Source organism: Alosa pseudoharengus, unplaced genomic scaffold (assembly GCF_046254945.1).
Source record: "Alosa pseudoharengus isolate Yale_2024_CS ecotype anadromous, Long Island Sound unplaced genomic scaffold, YU_APseudo_1.1 YU_APseudo_1.1_scf_21, whole genome shotgun sequence".
In the NCBI taxonomy this organism is placed as follows: Eukaryota; Metazoa; Chordata; class Actinopteri; order Clupeiformes; family Clupeidae; genus Alosa; species Alosa pseudoharengus.
In genome coordinates this window covers 28,298,652-28,318,419 of record NW_027468674.1, presented here as the reverse complement: position 1 = coordinate 28,318,419, position 19,768 = coordinate 28,298,652, and the positions used below count along the sequence as shown (strand labels likewise).

The 19,768-nt window shown below is 39.4% G+C and overlaps 4 protein-coding genes across 5 annotated transcripts; all 4 read right to left on the bottom strand.

Moving 5' to 3' along the window:
- Nucleotides 1-1,669: 1,669 nt before the first annotated feature.
- Nucleotides 1,670-6,100, bottom strand: pvalb9 (parvalbumin 9). 2 transcript variants are annotated; one of them, XM_076298455.1, is made up of 5 exons: nt 5,848-6,100; nt 4,943-5,010; nt 4,523-4,655; nt 3,508-3,617; nt 1,670-1,949 (listed from the first exon to the last, which is right to left on the bottom strand). In XM_076298455.1, the coding sequence occupies exons 2-5, from the start codon at nt 5,001-5,003 to the stop codon at nt 1,924-1,926; spliced, it is 330 nt and encodes a 109-aa protein (XP_076154570.1). In that variant the 5' UTR covers nt 5,004-5,010; nt 5,848-6,100; the 3' UTR covers nt 1,670-1,923. The 2 variants fall into 2 exon arrangements, with proteins under 2 accessions (XP_076154570.1, XP_076154571.1); XM_076298456.1 differs by lacking the exon at nt 5,848-6,100 and adding an exon at nt 5,749-5,839.
- A 2,796-nt stretch (nt 6,101-8,896) lies between these two features.
- On the bottom strand, nt 8,897-11,066 carry LOC143138047 (parvalbumin beta-like). Its single transcript, XM_076298454.1, has 5 exons — nt 10,984-11,066; nt 10,411-10,477; nt 9,956-10,088; nt 9,738-9,847; nt 8,897-9,195 (listed from the first exon to the last, which is right to left on the bottom strand). Exons 2-5 carry the CDS (start codon nt 10,469-10,471, stop codon nt 9,170-9,172), a joined length of 330 nt encoding a protein of 109 aa, XP_076154569.1. The 5' UTR covers nt 10,472-10,477; nt 10,984-11,066; the 3' UTR covers nt 8,897-9,169.
- A 2,858-nt stretch (nt 11,067-13,924) lies between these two features.
- LOC143138045 (parvalbumin-2) lies at nt 13,925-16,105 on the bottom strand. Its single transcript, XM_076298452.1, has 5 exons — nt 16,073-16,105; nt 15,302-15,373; nt 14,916-15,048; nt 14,553-14,662; nt 13,925-14,129 (listed from the first exon to the last, which is right to left on the bottom strand). Exons 2-5 carry the CDS (start codon nt 15,360-15,362, stop codon nt 14,104-14,106), a joined length of 330 nt encoding a protein of 109 aa, XP_076154567.1. The 5' UTR covers nt 15,363-15,373; nt 16,073-16,105; the 3' UTR covers nt 13,925-14,103.
- Nucleotides 16,106-17,280: 1,175 nt separating this feature from the next.
- Nucleotides 17,281-19,496, bottom strand: LOC143138046 (parvalbumin, thymic-like). Its single transcript, XM_076298453.1, has 4 exons — nt 19,423-19,496; nt 19,055-19,187; nt 17,471-17,580; nt 17,281-17,309 (listed from the first exon to the last, which is right to left on the bottom strand). Exons 1-4 carry the CDS (start codon nt 19,481-19,483, stop codon nt 17,281-17,283), a joined length of 333 nt encoding a protein of 110 aa, XP_076154568.1. The 5' UTR covers nt 19,484-19,496.
- Nucleotides 19,497-19,768: the final 272 nt, after the last annotated feature.

The following is a 19,768-nucleotide window of genomic DNA, read 5'->3' as shown; positions in this document are numbered from 1 at the left end:
GTGTGGCCCCCCATGAACGGAATTCCACGAAACTTGGCGTGCATTCAGAGGGTGTCATAATGATCCCACACTTCCAATTTTGTGCAGTTTTGACTATGTTAGGTCACAGATACCTGCGATTACAACACCTCATTTTTACTTTTTTGTGTTTAACTAGGTGGCGCTATACATGAAATGAGTGGTTATGGAATGGGTTGACATGGCCCCTTGAGATCAACATACAGTTGCGCGGCGGTCATAATAAGTATAGGCACTCAGTCATAGGCCTAACTGAATAAATTCGAATCATTAATCAAACATGGGATAATACACAATTTTGCATTTACAATATTCACCATCACACTGCCTAGCATTGTGGAAGCATTTTCTGTTCCATGAGCTCAGTGGAAACCAGAGTAGGGCTGTCTGTATGGCCATATGAAGAGGTCCTCTTCACTGTAACTTTAACCTGTCCTCGTTGTCCCTCACCCCTTTGTGTCACCCCAATTTGCTTTAAATTTTAACGCTCTTATGCTTTGGCCATTTTCAAGACATACTGCGAATAGAATCCACCTCTGAATAATTCAATTTTCTTCCAGTCAGCAAAAAGCCTTGGCAGTTGGGCCAATGAAATGTGACAGCTGATGAGGATGGAAGAAGATGATATGTTTCATTGCCATCTGCCACTTCTTACTCATAGTCACATCAAAAGAATAAACAGGCACACTTTTAACTGTCGGAGTGTCCATATTTATTAGATGACCTTCCCATCTGTATCGCAAAATGTCAGTAGATACCCTTCACTGAGGCATTACATAACCTAATCCCAAAGCATCATCTGAGAAATTCTGCCTTTCTCTCGGTGCAAACAGGACAGAAGTCGTTCCCTGTATCTTAGATCAAACAACATTCAGGATGTCTAAATATGCTGCAATGCCATCATTAATGTTGGCCATCATTAGCAATGTCTGAAAGTCAGGTGTAATCCAATACGGTTAGTGAGAGTCAGCCAAGGTTATGGCCTCGTTTTTTCTCCACTGCGCATTCTAAGGCCTCGGGCCAGAGATGAGAGGGAGGTCCTTTTTCACCCGGCTGACAGAATGATGCGGTTTTGTGGTGCATTTGTGACCATGCTATATTCTGTATTGCTGTGTAGACACTGCCCATGAAGGTGGCTCTGAAAGGGAACTGCAAAGCAGGCGTTGGACAGTACTGACAGGGCTATGCAAATGGTCTAGATAAAGCAAATGGTTCCTATAAGATAGAATGTTGAAATATACAAACTGATTTTTAATGAAACCAAAGTACTACAGTTGTTGGAATTGCACTTGACTTGCAATCAAACTGGTCCATTCTAGTTTGCATATAACTTAAAAGTGAATGTAGCCCATGGGTGTATGGTATTGTTTGGTGAATCTTTCTTGACTTCCGCATTAAATAATATCCCTGTTCTTCCATGTATTGTGGATTAGCCTTAAATATATGATGAGTCCTGGAAAGAAGGATTATATGCTTTGCTTTATTTTCAAAGTGCACGTTTAGTTCATAAGGCCCAGCAGGGGTGCTTTGCAATGTATATGGATGCTGATCTGTTAATAAATGGCACAGATGTTGCCTTCCGTGCTAAAAGACAGAGCTGTAACAAATGCATGCGAAGCAGAAGGGGATTTAAAAATCCAGGACGCAGGAGTCACAGTTGCAGTGTACTTTATTCAGGTTTCTGAGCCTGGTGGTCAGCCATCACAGGGAGAGCATAGGGACAAGGACACAGCTACAAAAACCTCCTAATGTGTATTCAAAAGGCAAATAAAAATGGCTGATGTCTGTGCAGGGCTTCGAAAAAAACAAGTCACTGGTACAAAGCAGGAGGAGAGGAGCTGAGGCCACTGTGTTGGGTCTGGAGACTGGACACTGGAGATGGTTGGTTGATGGGGATCTGGTCCCTCAGGACAGGACCATAGCCTGGAACTCTGAGAGAGATAGGGAAGAGGAAGTGAATGCCATGTCATTAACCATAGACATTTGCACTCTTTCAACTGTAAATCTATTTCAATATATCTCTCTATTTCTCTTTTTCACACACACACACACACACACACACACACACACACACACACACACACACACACACACACACACACACACACACACACACACACACAGACAGACACTCACACACACACCTATTTTTCTTTCTGTTTATACCCCTCTGACTCTGACTGTCAAAAAAGCTACATCATGAATTGCTATTCCTAAGGGTGCAACAAAATGTTGAAAAGGCTATTTTACATGATTGCACTGCAACATAGAATTGCATGCATGAATGCAAATGTTGGATGCTTGTCCCACTCCGACTGGGATGTTATCATTTCTTTTTTCCTTATCAGACCTTAAGTTTGACTTGCAAAACACACTACCAGATATAGCTTTAAATGATTATTCTGCACAGAAATGGAAATATTATATATAAAAAACCTGCTCAACAAAGTCTCTATTGTTGGTCCCTGACAGCTTTGTCAAGTTTGAATTCTTAATGTTAAGCATCAAGGTTAAAATATTCCACAACCATTACTAAATTCCACTGATGCTATGCATGCATTGAAATATTAATGACCACATTAATGTACACTAAATGCAACTGTGTTAGAAAAATAAATGCCTTTCATTTTTTATTTTTTTGCAAATGTCCTTCACAACCCTGTTTGAAATCAGAGCATTAAGGTTAAGGACATGCGATTTGATTTGAATAATAATTTAAGGTCGTCTACTTCCTTGATCCTTTTATATAATAGTTAGGCTTGAGATCTGAGCTTGTGTAAAACTATTCCAGGGACAAATCTAGGTTGCACGACTCTCACATATTTGCCTGCCATATTGTCTACCATGACAAGACTCTATTAAGGAGTAAGTTTACCCTCTTTGCATGTTAGTGTTGTCCTATCTGCACAGAGTTTTTTGTATCCGATTAACCAGTAACTCAATAGAGGATTGTAGGGACTATAGTCAGTATTATAACAGTAACAAAAGGATAAGAGTGTATCCTAATCAGATCTTCTACATTTTAAGCATCACTTATTGTCTCAATGAAAACATCTATATTTGCACTGCCTATAACTGTATAAAACAAAAGACAGTCTAGTGTCAAACATTTTGGAGCCACCAAGAAGAAGTAAAAACTGCCAGAAGTTTCATAAAATATGATGAATTCTGGGTGGATATGGCCAGTTTTGATGCTGGGTGCTCTGGCTGCAAAGCACTTCCTTATTGCCAATACGGCCAAACAACTTTGGCTTCATTTTGTCAGAATGCAAATGCTGCCTATGTTTTCTGCATTCATTGGGAATTTCCACTAGCCTATAGTTTGGCTATACTTTGCAATACTTTCTCATGATACAGAAACAATTCTACAAATAGTTTGTGAAAATGCACCCAATGAAGTATCATTCTCATTCCTGTGTGCTGTCTTAGTAGGATTATTGCACCTATTCTGGTATGAAAATATGTGTGGAAAAAATAGAGATAGCTCACCCTCTACACCAATTTTGCCGTCACTGTCATCGTCAGCAGCTGACATTAAGCTTTTGGTCTCCTTCTCAGTCAAGACTCGAGCGGTTGGAACAAATCTTTGAAGAAAGAACCTTATGGAGACAAAGGGAGAAACACAGAGAAAAAGAAAGAAAAGAGAGAGAAAGAGAGAGAGAGATTATAATAATGTGACAGAATATCAGAGAAGCTATACCCTCCTTTTCACACATTAGCAGAACTTCTATGGTTCTATGGCAATTTTATGGTTCTAATGACCTTCAGTTGTTGAATTATGGTTCCTAGTAATTCTTGTTTCAATTTACATTGATGTTTAGCAGGCAGCAGTAAAAGTGACTTCAATGTGCATTGGCTATGGATGCTTCCCATGAATTGGGCCTGTGGCCTTGATGTTGCTAACATTTTGTGACAAGCACATGTGGAAGTGATCCAGAAGTACTCCCCAAATTAAAGCTCTCGCCATTGTTCCAGCAATGCAATTGTCCTATATTCCTGGGGTTAAAGCTCCAGTATCCCTTGTTCCCTTGAAAATATCGGTGATATCCATGGATTGTGTAAGGGTCTGAATGACATACACCTCTTGCATTAATGACGAAGATGGGAATCTGATCCACACAAGCTGTTTGCTTATTTAGTCTTTCCCTTTCACTCTCTAAGGACTTAAAAGGGCTAGTCACCTTACATGTTGCTACTTTTCTATGTGAAAAGCCACTTAAATGCTCCTTTGAGATAAACAAATGAAAGGGAATATATGTACTGCATTACAACCAAATACTAATATATTCTATAAAAACACATTTTCCAAAAGACCAGACATATTAACACACAATCCATCTGATCATGCATCATCTGATTATGTAATAGCATTTAAAAAGGGCACTAGGCCAATAGAATCAAATATAGTGCCATATTTCTAAGTGTAGCTTGGTGATTCTGGGCAAACACTGACATATAAATCAAGTGATTTGACTGAGCAATAAAACGAAACAAATGAACATACTTCAGTTCTGACTCCTCAATGAAGCCACTGTTATCGTCATCCAGGAGACGGAACACATCCTTGATTTCCTGCGGAGTCTTTTGGCTCAGGCCACATAATTGGAAGAACTTTTTATAACAGAAGGTATCTGGATCTGGAGGAGTGGGACAGGGAGAATCGCAAGGTTACTGAGTATTTAGGCAAATTCAAACTGAAACTGTCCCGTTTAAAGAGGAAATTATGCAATTTTGACAGTTTCAAATCTCAATACAAATGAAACTAAGAATCCATTTGCCATGCTGGAGATGTGCAAGATTTCCACCCTTCCTCCATTTATCCCTTCATTCGGTGTTTCTTCACCTGCCTACTAAAATTCTGCTGTTCTGAACCACTCTCCTTAAACCCTCTGCTAAGTGAGACACATCTGAAGTATGAGTGTACCTTGGCAGTCCTTGATAGCATTGTCGATGGCCTCAGCGGAAAGGATGGAGGTGAGTGACATATTAATCCTGTCGGAGGAACAGAGTTGTAAATAATTCACTTGTCTGCATAAATTCAGTTGAAAGCATCCCTCCTAATGAACAAGAGCTTTCACTAAAGACAAAAATACAAGTCCTGTGTAATTCGCAAGACAGCCAAAGATTGCCTAATTGGCCCTGTTTAATTAGGCTACTGCTTTTCACGCGCCGAAGATAACAAATCCCCTTGGTAGTAAATTATAGTTTCACGCTGATAAGACCACAGACGAAGCATATAATTGATGAGGTGTTGAAAACAAACTTATCAGCTGATGGCATACTAGGGTAAAACATGGTCATGACCCATCCCATGCATGCAAAACCAAATATAACCATATTCTATCAAGTGAGCACTTGATAACTGTATGGTTTAGCATTAACCGTCAATTAACTAAGCGAACAATGCTGTTTACCGTGTGGCACACTAGACTCTGAATCTCTCCACTCTGCGCCTGCTTTGAAATAGCCTAACTCGTCTTCCATTGTAGTAATAATGTCCTGTTAATTTGGAAAAATTGTGTCCTTGAATTATGAACGATAACGACAATCGTATTTAAATGTATTAGATATGATTACATTGAATGCCTAATTCCTTTTACGCACAAGCTCTTTGCAACACCTCAAATAGCCTAACTACACTGTAGGAAAAAATATGTTAGCTCTAAGTTAATCTAACCTATCTCGAAGTTAAAATACTCATCAGTTCCAAAACTCCGCAATATCACACACCTGTCTCTGACTCAAAAATCTACATCCAGAGGTTCCCTGCCTGTAGGCTTCAACCAATGCCCCCTGTATCCCACACAAGCGCCGAACATAGTCACTTACCGCTGTGAGGTTTTCGCTTTTCCGTGATCCAAAGATAAGGCTTAGTGGTGACTGTTGTCAGCCGACGTGAACTTATATAGGGTGTTATTGCACGGACAATGAGTGATGCTTGAGTTACCTGTCCGTATATCAAATTCGTATGGTCAGGGCCCTCTCCAGTTTCTTACCTAACTAATTAACCTTTACTATTTATATCCGCTTCGGGCTGCGTGTAGATAGGCTGTGAGCACCTGGACATCCCTCCCTCCCTCTGTCTCAGCAATATACTCTCTCTCTCTTTCTCTTTCTCTTTCTCTCACTCTCTCTCTCTCTCTCCCTCCCTCCCTCCCTCCCTCTGCACACACACACCCAAATCTGCACCCCCACCACACACACACACATTTACGCACACACACACACACACACACACACACACACACACACACACACACACACACACACACACACATACAGATGCACACTCCACATATGCAAATGCACGCGCAAGCATGAACTATGTAAGGCAAATTTGGCATGTATCACCTTGAATATATTTGACACAAAAAAATCAACAATGAGGAGATTAAAGTCTGCCTCTGTTAAGTAATCCCAAAATATTAATTTCCCTCCATCCTGTTAGAATACATCAGAACAGATGGTAGTCTGATAATCCCTTGTGAATGTTTATGCTAATCTAAAATATTAGAGAGGCATAACCGTCAGGCGATCACAAAATATCATGACTCTTCAACCTTTCATGCTCCCAGTGCACTGCTGCATTGCCCAAACAGTCTATTTGTTTTGTTTAAGTTTCCCATGTCATAAGGATCTTCATTCATTTTTGAAATAGTGTGATGGTTGGTGTAGAGTTGCCTGAGTTAATGCTACCTATGCCAGAAAATGTCACTTTTCTTCTGCTTTTCCTATTTACATAGGAAACATAGGAACACAAACCCATATGTAATGATCTTATATGAAATGTAGGCTACAGCCTTATGGCACATTTGCAGTAGATGTCAGTATAGGCTGATCCACACTACATAGAACTGTGTGCCTCAGCCTTTACATTTGTGTGAATGTGACCGTATACATTCCGCAATGTTACATCACTTGTCCCACTGAGTGGTGGCAGTGTGCGGGAGCTGCAGTGGTGCTTATGTATCAGGATGGAATTACCCAGTCTGAAGGCAGATTTACAAATGGTATTTGTCTTGGATCAGATGTGTTTTGTTCTCTCTTTGTGGAACCATCTGGAACTTTCGGAACAAGATGAGTGAATGCATGTTTTGAAAGAACAAATATGTATACTTTCACTGTATTGCAGAGTGCCCTGACTGACAGTTAACGTATGACAGTAAAGCATTGTTAAAATAACAGATATATATCTGTATTGTATATTCAATACTAGTGCTCCTTGTGAGGGCCACTAGGACTTAGAAAGCTGGCATCTTTTCTCATATGGAATATGCACATGGGAACTCATGAGAATGCAAAGTTAGGGAAGAATAATAATAATTTAAAAAAAACATATAGCCAAAAACACACTTGATGCAACATAGAAACAAAATCACAGGGACACAATCCTTGTTACACTTTATACCTATACCTATAACAATGTCATACTGGTTCACGTCCATTTACAATATTGCTTTTGCTCTCATTGTTCTGCTACGCATCCCCCATAGCTGTAGAAGCAGTCAGTGTTGTATGGACTCAGGTAAAGCTTCTCTCCTTGTCACCACATGTTGCTGCACTTCCACTTTAACATCACCTGGGAGCACTTTCTAGACACTTGTAATAATTGTGGCCTGAGATGTGTTGGGTTTCAAAGTTAAGTCACCTTCATTTTGCTGCTAGCAAATCAGGTTACTGTACCTCCCTGGAAGGAATCCGATCCAGTTGGGAAGACACCTGGACATTGAGACACGGGCCTGAGGTTAGGTTCTGTAACCAAGTATCGGAATCGGTCAACTCAGCATTTCCAATCAGTTTAATTAGGGATGTCTAATCCAAGCGACATCTTGCCAGTCGTTTCCTCTTTGAACCAACAGCAGAATTCTCACATTCTTTTTACTCCGCATGTTCTTCAGTTTGGTGCCGTTTGGATGGCAGGTGATGACCCATATTGTCAGATTTCGACATGTGCAGAAGGAAATAGGTCAGAGGTTAGCTGTGCCATGAAGGCAGAGATAAGGGGCATTAGACACTGGATCTAGCAGTGCAGTTTACACATTGATGCTGATACCACTCAGTTTAGTGTTGCTGATTCTCTGGTAGAGTTACGCTGCTCTTCTTTGTGTTTCCCTTGGAGTTAGAATCTTTTTCAACCTCAAGAGCCTTTGTTGAATCCACAAATGATTGAATGCTTCAATGAATTAACTAAATATTTGCACATAAAGAGTCTCATTAGACCCTCATCACATTCTATTAAACAATGTTTGTAAAACAAGGAATCATTCAGGATTCACAGCTCGTCAACATTGTCTTGTTGGAATTCTATGATACAACTGTTATCAGTGTTTTCTATTAGTAATGTTTAAAATGAGAGAACAAGTACAAACATTGTTTTTGTGGGTATTTTTGTTCAGTAACATTGACCTGCTAATAGACGTTGCCATCTAGTGGCTTATAGAGGGTATGGCAGAGCAGATGGGGTTTACAGTAGCCTATGTTGATGTCACCCCTGATCCTGTTTCCCACGAGGGAAAGGGATGCCACTTGAATGGTCTCAGTCAGCATACAGCATTAGTAGGTGTACAGCGCCCATGTCTTTTCATGTGCAATATTCTAATGTGATAATTTGCTGCCTTTGCCTAATAGAATGTGGTGATTTACTATAAATGAATGTGTGTTATACTGTATCTCACTGGGTTAATTATGCAATTCCATAATATAAAGTGTATTCTATTCATTCTTTGGCAAGAGTAAAGGTATATTAACTATATATACTTTATTTATGTTTCTCTTATGATTTCTTTTCATTTAATAGGCCTATATATAGGCGTATTCAGTTAGATCAAGATCAATTTTATATCATATTGATAGCATTACAGAAAAAACAGAACAGAGATAAAGAAAAAGAAAATTTATTCTTCTCTCATCGTCCATTCCCCAAAAGTGCAGATTTTCCAAGTACCAAAATTCATACTCAGGACATGAGACACAACCACATTACATTGACAGTCATCATTTTGGACAGAGTGCAACATGGGAGAGGACAATCCCGCTGGCATGTTTGAAGCACGTGTAGGCTACTGTATAAAAATCAGATGCTTTTCGTGATGAAAAAGGAGGTCGTGGGCAGTGTTGTTCCTTTAAGCAAGAGGTGTTGATTGGTCAAGATTTATGGCTTGATCATGGCAGCGAACTCTGCAAGAGCAAAAGAGGGAGAATCAACAGATGAGCTCTGACTGAGTTAGGTTATACAGAATCATTCAGCTCAATTCCTTTCAGAAGTTGTGCCAATTTAAGTCAAATGTAAATATTCAATTAAATGTAAGGATTGCTAATAGCAATGGCAGTTGAATGCTATATTTAAAACATGCATACACACACACACACACACACACACACACTCACACACACACAAATATACAGTATATATATATATATATTCAGTGTAGTAAAAAAGATGCTTTAAGGCTTATCATAGGGATATAAATAACCTGCCATATTGCAACTTAGCTGCCGCCAGTACAGCTTCCCCTTTAAAGGTGTGTGACTTTCTGGTGCCATTGGTTTCTATTTGATTGCTATTGGCCTGCTTACAAGTCATGTACCAAATTTAACCAATTAGCTGTACTTACATTCTGTGTGGCCTAATTTCTTCTGATTGGATTACTTTTAATTCAAATGTAGTCTCTAGGGAAAACCATGAAATGCTGAACTATATGACATGTTTAATATCTTACCATCAATTCCAATCTTGCCATCACCATCACTGTCTCCGGCTTTAAGGAAGACCTTGGTCTCGGCATCAGTCAAAGCCCTAGCACCAGCCTTGAAGTTCTGCAGGAACAGTCTGAAAATGGAGATGGAAGTATAGTTAATGTCCAGCATCTGAATCAGCTACATTGTGAGGTTAAAATGAGTCAAATAAATGAATAAAAGTGATAGAAGTTATTGCTACTTCAGCTCCTCTTCCTCAATGAAGCCGCTCTTGTCCTGGTCAATGATGGCAAAGGCCTTCTTGATTTCATCGGCTCCCTTGGCGGAAAGGCCAACCTTGGCGAAGAACTCCTTGTGCTTGAAGGAGTCAGCACCTGAGTAAAAAAGGAATATGTTTTGATGATGACAACATTCTGTTTAACCATGTCTCCATGATCTTGCAAATGTGATCATAACTTTAAATGACCAATGGCACGATGACTGTGTCAAGTGTGTGCTCTGGCTTTTAAGTGGCAATAAAACTGAAAATAAAAGAGAGAAAGCTTTGGGATATAGTCTAGTGTATTAAAAAAAAAAATCAGCACTGCATATGACTAAAGGACTAGGCTATTACAGAAAGAGGACTTATTGTCCTGCTCTTGTCTAACTACATGTACACATCAAATGATGAGAATTTATATTCTATATATATTCTACCTGCACATGCTTTCAGGGCTGCCTCAATGTCGGCAGCTGCACAGAGCGAAGCAAGAGCCATTGTTTTCTGAGGGAAAATGAAAAGAAATTATATTAAATTAAAACAGCAATCAATCGCATCTATACAGTAAACACGTGATTAATGCACTGGAGCCTATGGCCTATAGGCTACGACAGATCGATAGGTAGATTGACGAAAGTCAATAATTGGCTAGGATCATATAACACCTAAGACATCCAAGCAGTCCGACAACCTATTTGAGTCTGACTACAGGTGCGCTTAGCTTATTCCTATCTGCTTTAGCCAAACATCCAAATGTTCTTGCTAGAGCAGAGTCCATTTCCCTTCGGTTATCATCAGTCCAAGTTTGTGGCAAGAAAAACTTAAGTGGTAGGCTACGTGTCCGTTAAATTTCCCCCCTCTGAGCTGTAGTCCAAAACCAGTGGGAGAGTTTGAATCTCGGAACATCAATTCGGCGCCTTAGTATGCTTCCATTCGGATGTGAGAAATACAATGTCTTAAGATTCGCCCGATTGATTTGTAGTGTCTGTCTCCTCCAGAACTGAACTCACCTCAAGTGTGTCTTGAGGTGCTAGAGTGGATTCGCAAGCGAGCTTGTTTCAATCTGCCAACTGCAGTAACCACAGTGGTCGACCCGTGGATCTTATATACCTTCACTCACCCGAAATATGAGGCTTAATGTAATTGATACCGCATGCAAAGCAGTTGGTTGAAAAGTTTATCCAGTAGTCAGGCCGATCTATTTATATGTACATAAATGAAGATGCATAAAAGGTAGGTGTAGGCAAAAGTCTTTAATATTCAGTCGAGCTAATAATATACGTTGCTGACTTGGGTCTAACGATTAAGTTGGCGACACAAAATTCAAACTTAAGAATTGAAGAAGGGTGCAAGGATGCGGGTAATGTCATTCGATTTGGTTGGGCAAACGAGCAGTTAGAGCAAGATATCTGACAAAGTCAAACGAGGACTTAATTTGGCGCAATATTATGCTCTACGGGTGCTTTTACAGCTCTTATTACTGGTATAGTATAAATATATACTGATCAAAAGTGTAGTTTGCGTAAGGAGTAATGACTTGTTTATCAATTTTATTTCAATCTTTCTATTTATTCTAAAGTTGCAATTATTACCCGAAGTGTATAACCATCACCTTAGGGTCTGTCATGGGCTGTGAATCCATGATGAAGGTATTAACTTGATGAACAGAGAGCATATTTTGGGGAATTTTGGAAAGAAATTTGACTTTTAAAGAAACATTGTCATAGTGCTCATCTTTGATTTTTGTTGTCGTGCTGGTCTTTTAATTGTCTGCATTTTTTTAAAGTTACACCAGTAGACTACTAGGCTACTCTGTATGTCAATATACAGTGATGCACTTCTTATTTGTGCATTGTATAGAGCATTACATCTCAGCAATTCGCCCAGGTCATTCATGAGCATAGCAAAAAAAAAAAAAAGTCAGATCTTAGGTTGCACTCCACAAAATAAGTTCAGTTGTCATTTGATTTCAGTTGTGGATTTAATGTGAACCTGTGGATTGATGTTAGGCCTTGTTGGTATTCCTTGCATTTAATTGGGAAGTAGTTGGTTGTATTATTAGTCTCATCACCTCCTGCTCTGTGGTGCAGTAGCTAGTACTATTTATGAAAGTGATGGAAACTGATAGCTACATCCTCATTAAAATGTACAGACAAGCTGGTAGGAACTCCCCATGTTTACTCAAGGTCTATCCCAATTCATCTGGATGTATTACCATCCTATTGTGTCCTTACAATTTTCTCCTTACTGTTGTGTATGAATTATCTTCTGATATTGTCAATATCTGTGATCCATTGAAAACTGTTAATTACATAATTAATAAATAATTGTATGTTAGGCATAGTCTTGAGTATTATCTTGTTGGTATGCATGCACTTAAAGTAAGTTATTAAGTCTGCTTAAATTGCTACGATCTGCTTGAATTGAAAGAAAACCCCTCTAAAAATGAAATGAATAACAGCCCTCTTTCAGAGGGTGGCAGTGTTGTGGCTCATACACTTCTGGGTTTTCCCTTGCGGGCGCGGAGGGCTGTGAGAGGACAAACTGTCCACTCCAGCAATAAATGTGGCATTTTAAAGCACTAATTTCTACTCTTGCTGTGGAATGCAAAGTGAGAGGTGGAGGAAGTGCTTGTCAAAACATTATTACCTGACAAGATTTATTACTGAGCAAATTTTTAAGAGCCATTGTTGTCACACTCAGTTAAGTGTTTAGGGCTTTTTATCAATTTCAAATATATTCTAAAACATTTATTTATTAACCAGGTATATTTCTGAAAATTGTATAATCAATAAAAGATTTGATTGTTATATCCATGAAATGTAAAATGTAAATCAGGTTTATAGGCCAAGTATACTTGCGTACAAGGAATTTGGTCTCTGCATTTATCCCATTTGTGAAACAATGCTGAAATACTGACCTGAATTAAGTTTTTTAAAAATATAGAAATCATGTTAGCTGTTTACTTGTTAAATAATATTTGTACTTATAAGACATCAATCACCGAGCTCAGGCCACCTCTCTTAGTTAAATCAATATCTGCTATGCTGTAATTCCCTGCTACAGCTGTGCTTTTGAGGTGAAGTTAACTTTTATGAGTTGAACATGGATGTTTGGTCTTTTGTTTCTCAAAACAAATTCTTTCATACAATTGAACTGTACACTCTATGCCATTGGATAGAATTCCAATCTGCATGAGGATTTTGAAATGTTTAAAACATGCTGTATGATGTGTTAAATTACTATGGCTTCTCTTACTGCTTGCTTCCAAGAAGCATGTCCCTTAAGGCTCGCTTATTACCCTGCTCAGGCAATGACATCTCTGGTTGTTCTTGACAGCTGCATCTAAGAGTGGAAAAATGTATTTATATCCTGTAAATATACTATGCTCTGCAACATACATGTGCGACGTGACCCGGATTCGGCCGGCTCTCCCCACGGCAGGGATCTGGTTAAAAAGTAATCCATCTCACTTAATTATAGTTCTGAAACCCTAGTCCGCATGGCTCAAGTCCTGCAGAGCATGGCAGCTCTAATTGAGTACACCCGTGGCATCTGCACTGTCCACGGCAAGGGGGATTGAGTGTGAAGCCAGCATTCTCCTGCAAGGGCCAAGTGTCCAGCATCCGTCTTCAGATATTGCCAACAGATTGCCTAAGATGGCTGGATACAATGTCGTCTAATGGTTAATCAGTAATGTCTTCACAAAGGTATTCCCCCACTGTGGGTATCTGACGGAGAGTGTTTCGGGCACTGGTTGCCAGAGTTTGTTTGATGTATCCAAATACTTAAAATGTTTTTTGTGTTGTTGTTGTTGCATTCTTTTTTAATGATGGAGAGGCGAAGAAATTAAACCATTAAGCCAAGACATTTACTCCAAATGTTTATTTATTTCTTTTTTTCAAAAGTGCAAAAAGATTGAATACTTGCACTGGGTGTGGTTGTGAACATACAACATACAACTACACAACATGAAAAATTGACAAGTTGTTGAGACCTTGCACATGTCCTTGCTAAGAGTTGGCAGGGTATTCATAAATAAATATATAAAAAAGGCAATATTAGCTATCTGAGCCAGGTAGTCTACAGCAGTGGAAGTCTGGTTCCATGAAATGTGGATCCATGAAAACTTAAGCCTTCACAAGGAGAGCAAACTCTGTGGAGGTAAAAATAAATGTGTGTAAATATTGATCATCTATACAATGTTAATATCCCAAAGTTATTAGTTACATCCTTATAATTTTCAGATCTATATTGACAATTAATGATATGTAAGGTTAGTTTAAACATCACTATTTGAGTGCAACAATATCTTTTGCAACAATATCTTTTGCAGAACAGAATAACATTGTCTTGAAAACATCTTCATCATAATTTATGACAGATTTCATGAGCCATGACTTTGAAATTCAATGTGTTGTTACTTATTGACAATAATTTATATATAGCTTTCTAAATATAGCTCCTTGGCATAGTCTCTTACTGTAAAGTGAATGGCTATTTGTGTCTACTATTCCGATTATGCAATGTTTAGGTAACTGAGCCATAGAAATATGACAATGTATGAGTGACATCTTACCATCAACTCCAATCTTGCCATCACCGTCACTGTCACCAGCGTTAAGGAAGGCCTTGGTCTCGCCATCGGTCAGAGCTCTGGCACCAGCCTGGAAGGTCTGCAGGAACAGTCTAGGAAAAAGAGCAGGATCATTTGAGTTAGCTGTGAGGAAACTCGTGAGAGAGAGGATGACCCCCATTCTGAATTATGTTCTTAACATGATCCGTATCGCAGATGTTTTGTTGGATCATGAAGGATTTGTTCCTTATCCCCGTGGCTTTGTAGGTTATCAATTATCATAATTGTGCTATGCAATTCTCATTAGCCGAGCCACACCATCAGATATCTCTTGGAAAAGCAGTATGCAACTGATATTGTTCTTACTTCAGCTCATCCTCCTCAATGAAGCCGCTCTTGTCCTGGTCAATGACGAAGAAGGCCTTCTTGACATCATCGGAGGACTTTGCGCTCAGCCCGCACTTGACGAAGAATGTCTTGTAGTTGAAGGAGTCGGCAGCTGTTGGAGGACAGGAGGTCAGGAAAAAGCTATTTTGGACTCAAGCAGATGTTTACTTACACAACTATATTATCAACTATACTGATAATTTAATTAAACTATTAAATAAATTCTTCACGCTCAAAATAAAAGATTCACGAAATCAAATAAATATGTAGGCTATTATTCAAACAATGTAGCCTATTCATTTTTCTTGGGAGAATTGTGCCTGGTGGTAATGTATGAGTACGGCCATGTGTTTAGCATTCCTTACCTGCGCAGTCCTTGATTGCAGCAGCAATATCGGCCTCGTTAAGGATACCAGCAAAAGCCATCTTTAAAAGATCTGCGGAGGGATGGCAGGATATCAGCTCTATTAGATTGTTGGCAATGCGTATGAAAAAAGAAGCGCATACATAAAAAATAATAAAAACCGTTTGACAACATGATTTCTATGCCGAATCAACTTTGACCTTAAGGGTTAGGCCATTTGTCAATAGCCTACAGGCCTGCCATCACTTGCCCTAGGACCTAAGTTTGCACAAAACTGACTGTTTCTGAGTTGCTAAGGAATCAAGACCAAGACCGGTCAGTTAATTTTGCCCACTCTACAGATGTCATAGCAACATTACAATTCTTGCTTTTTATGTAAAAGTGTTATTCTAGAGCTTGCCAAATCCTATTGCAGTTTGAACTCTGGTCTCATAGCACAGTGCCTACTGAGGAGCAAACCGTGTCAATAGCTAAAATCCGTAACTGCCCATGACTTTCTGTCTGAAGGACACCGCATCACCCCATTCCTGCGCCTATTTGACACATGGCAATTGCCCAATTCCCGTCCACTCTTGAGCAGGGAGTTCTTGTTATTTTTCATTAAAAACAATATAACTTATTCGCAGGTCCAACCCAAAGGCGAAGTCCAAATGAATTCCAAATGCAAAGCTTTCCTCGTGTGTCCATACTGTATTCCATTTGGCGCTCGGGAACCGAGAGCGCTTAGCGCATCACAGCTCTTCCCATATTGCGACTCCGGATAGCGACTCACCTTTAGACTTTGGTCTACGTCTGGGTAGCAAGGATGTGCACAGGCTGAGGATGCAGAGTTTCTGTCTCACATTTATACTGCTGCTGTGTAACACACACCACATGCTTAGGTTAGGTATAGTTTCGAAAAAAAATGTGTCCAAGTCATATAGTGCTATTTTTATCCTTTTAAAATGGAGATGCTCATCGTCCAAAAGTGTAACATAAGCGGGCATCTTTGGCTGTCTCTCCTCCCTCGTGCAGTCGATGTGCACGGCATACTGTCTACAGTGCGTTTTCTTTGTAATATGACTCTTGTCATAAGGAAATGCCCCATTTGTAGATTCATAAGTGACTATCCAACAGGATTCTCTTGTGTGGTTTATAGGCAATCAGTTTGCCTGACAAATATAACTATATGCATTTATATGGATTTAAAAAGAAATAAATAGTAAGCAATTTATCAGGGCATCTGTCTTACAGGATATCCCAAACATGGGCAAGGATTGAGGTGTAGGAAGAGAATTCTCAAATTTCACCCGCCAATCTTTCAGGATTCCTTTAATGTCATCTGTTGCACTTGTAAAAGAAACCCTACATGTATGTGACAGAATACACCACAGAATTTCACTAACCCATAGGTATGTATGCAGTAAGATAAATGCCCTCTCTTTTGAGCCTGTGGTAGAAAATGATCTGGGCTCTGAAATGAATTAGGAGGCATACGAGACAAATTCACTATTGCTGAATTGCTAGTTTAAACTGTGGTGTGTGCTTTCAGCTTCACAGTTCAGTTTGTGCCTGAAGGTCAGACTGTGAGCAATGTTTTTGTGCCACAGACACCTCAGAAAAATGATGTGACTAGTTACAAACCTTGACTTTGATCAGTTTGTACTTATAAATGTACATCCCTTAGATCCCCTAGAGACCTGAAAAACTTGTTTACACATAGCTCTGAGGAGTGGCGCAGGCCACTAGTGAGACACGCTATTAATAACTTGGCCAGTTTTTTTTTTTTGCACCAAAACTGCACACACAGTGACACTGTTGAACCAAGAGTTTTTATTCAGCGGGGTCTTTTTATGCCATCACTTGTACTAAGAATGACACATTGCAAGCAAATGTACTGTTTAAAATCAGCAGGACAAGTACAAATCACAATGATCTAAATAAATCATTCAGAGGGTGCAGAGCTGGAATGCTGTAGTGACAATCCTGGGCTGTCTGTCCTCAGGAGGAGTTGACAAGGTTTGAAAACTCTGTGAAGCAAAAGGAGACAATTTATGAATGCAAATACGTTCTTCAGTTCCTGGAAGGATATATTCATCCATGTCCTTATTTGAGTCATTTCTGTTTTTGTGAGTTAACAACTGTTACACTATGGAGTGAGAATAATATCTCAGATCAGATATTCCCAGACCTTCCCAACCAATCTTGCCATCCCCGTCCATATCTCCAGCCATCATGAAGGCTCTGGTCTCCGCTGCCGTCAGAGTCCGTGCCCCTTTGGAGAAGTTTTGAAGGAATAGTCTGGACAACAAGACATGGGAAGAAAAACCCAAATGAAGATGTCACTCTATGCAAAAAGGGGAATTCTTACTGATTGGCCTTAGTTTTACATTGAGGATACAACTGTAACAACTCATAAAGTCCATAAAGCTACTTTATAACTCCAATTTTATTTCCATTTTTTCATGTCCATTTTAATTTGCTCCAGTTTCTTTACTTCAAGTATTACCTTGTGCATTATTAGCAGTTATACAACAATTGGGTTCTATAGACCTATTTATTTGTTTCTGATTGGCCGAGAGACGTTCCATGAGTTGGAATATCCCTGGACATTTCAACTCAGACTTTGCACAGCTAATAATAAATCACTCCGCGATACAATGCGAAGATTTGACACAATGTTCTCATCCCATCCCTCCACTATTTCAAGCAATGGGTTACTCCATAGCAAACCATAACGAAACAGTGCTTCACCACATCTGTGGATTAAGTCACACATTCAACTCAATGTAAGTAAGATAAACGAGGATGCTCTCAGCATTGCCAGCATTGTGTATAATATGATTGTCACTTGGAGGAGACTTGTAGATAACTAACGTTAGCATAATTAGCTAACCGATGCTAACGTGCTAGCATCGTCACGTCAGGCTGTGCACAGTAGTGTAACATTTATTCACCATAAATTAATAAAGTTGAGTGGTTCTGCAATGTAGACTATGTTTCCGTTTTTTTGCAGTACCATGTCCCTTACACGACATGGTCCAGTGTCCTTGTAACATGCATGCAGCAAACCTAGATATAAATGTGATTTCAGCCCGACTTTCAACATTTCTTTCAAGAAGACATTTAAACCACAAAGACCCGTAACAAGGGATCTGGAATGTTGGTTACCTAGCAACCAAGACGCTGTCTATTGAAAAGGGAACTATGTTTTGATGCGTAAGAACGATGTCAAAATTAACATTTTTAAACAAGAATGGGGTGTTTTCAGATTATTTAGTTTGTGGTAGAATTGTTGTATAAAAGCAATATAGCACTCGTGATCGTGGGATTGGTCATGGATATTCCCACGGGTGTTGTTGCCTGCGCCACTCGGCCTCCGGCCTCGTGGCTACGGCCGAACAACACCCGTGGGAATATCCATGACCAACCCCACTCTCACTCGTGCTATATTGCTTAATTATACAAAATAGGTATAGAAAAGGTATAGACAAGTACGACGGCGTATTATGGCAAACATGATAAAAATATATATTTTTGCCATGACGAGATTAAACTCGACATGTTTATTTAAAGTCGAAATTTCGAGAATAAAGTTGAAATATCAAGTCGACTTTAATCTTGACTTGTCAACATGTCGACATTAAACTGGAAATTTCGATAATAAAGTTGAAATATCATGTTGACTTTAATCTCGACATTTCAAAAGCTCTATTAACAGGACTGTCAAAGGTAGAAAAGCTCTATTTCTGAGAAAAAGTCTAATATACTCAACTGTAGCTCATCCTGCTCAATGAACCCACTCTTATCCTGGTCCAGAATCCGAAAGACCTTCTCTATTTCTGGTGGAGATTTCTTTGACAGTCCCACAGTTGCAAAGAAGGTTTTCGGACTGAAAGAATCTTTTGCTACACCACGTAGAGAAAAAAAATAACAAATGATTATCACAGGAAGAAAAGGCATTTCTCGGTTATGATAACAGCATGATATGATCTGATAATGTAAGATCCTAGTGATGTTATAGCTCAAAGAGATAGGGAGAGAGAGACAGCCAAACAACAGCATTCCAGAAACTTAACGCTCAGACCCCTGACTGTTTCATTTGGCAGTCAATGGAAGAAATCCAATGACAGCTTCTCATACCTTGGCACGCATTGATGGCTGAAGTAATGTCAGAAGCAGCGAGGAAGTCTGTAATAGCCATCGTCAGGGAGGTTGCGGGGAAGACTGCAGAGTCTGACTGCTGGTAGGAGATAGAAAGCTTCAAACTCCATGTCAAAAACCACCAGCGTGGCGTTGTCAGATGCACCTGGGCTCTACTGAAGCCTCTTCAGCAGTGGAGGACTACTTAGGTGCACACAAAGACTGAATTGTGCATTTACAAGTGATATGTAAACACTACCTGCAGACTTCATTTGCAGTGTTAATTTCATTCTTTTGTACATCCAAATTCATTGCATTTGTTTCTTTACCTCTTTTTTCCATTCTC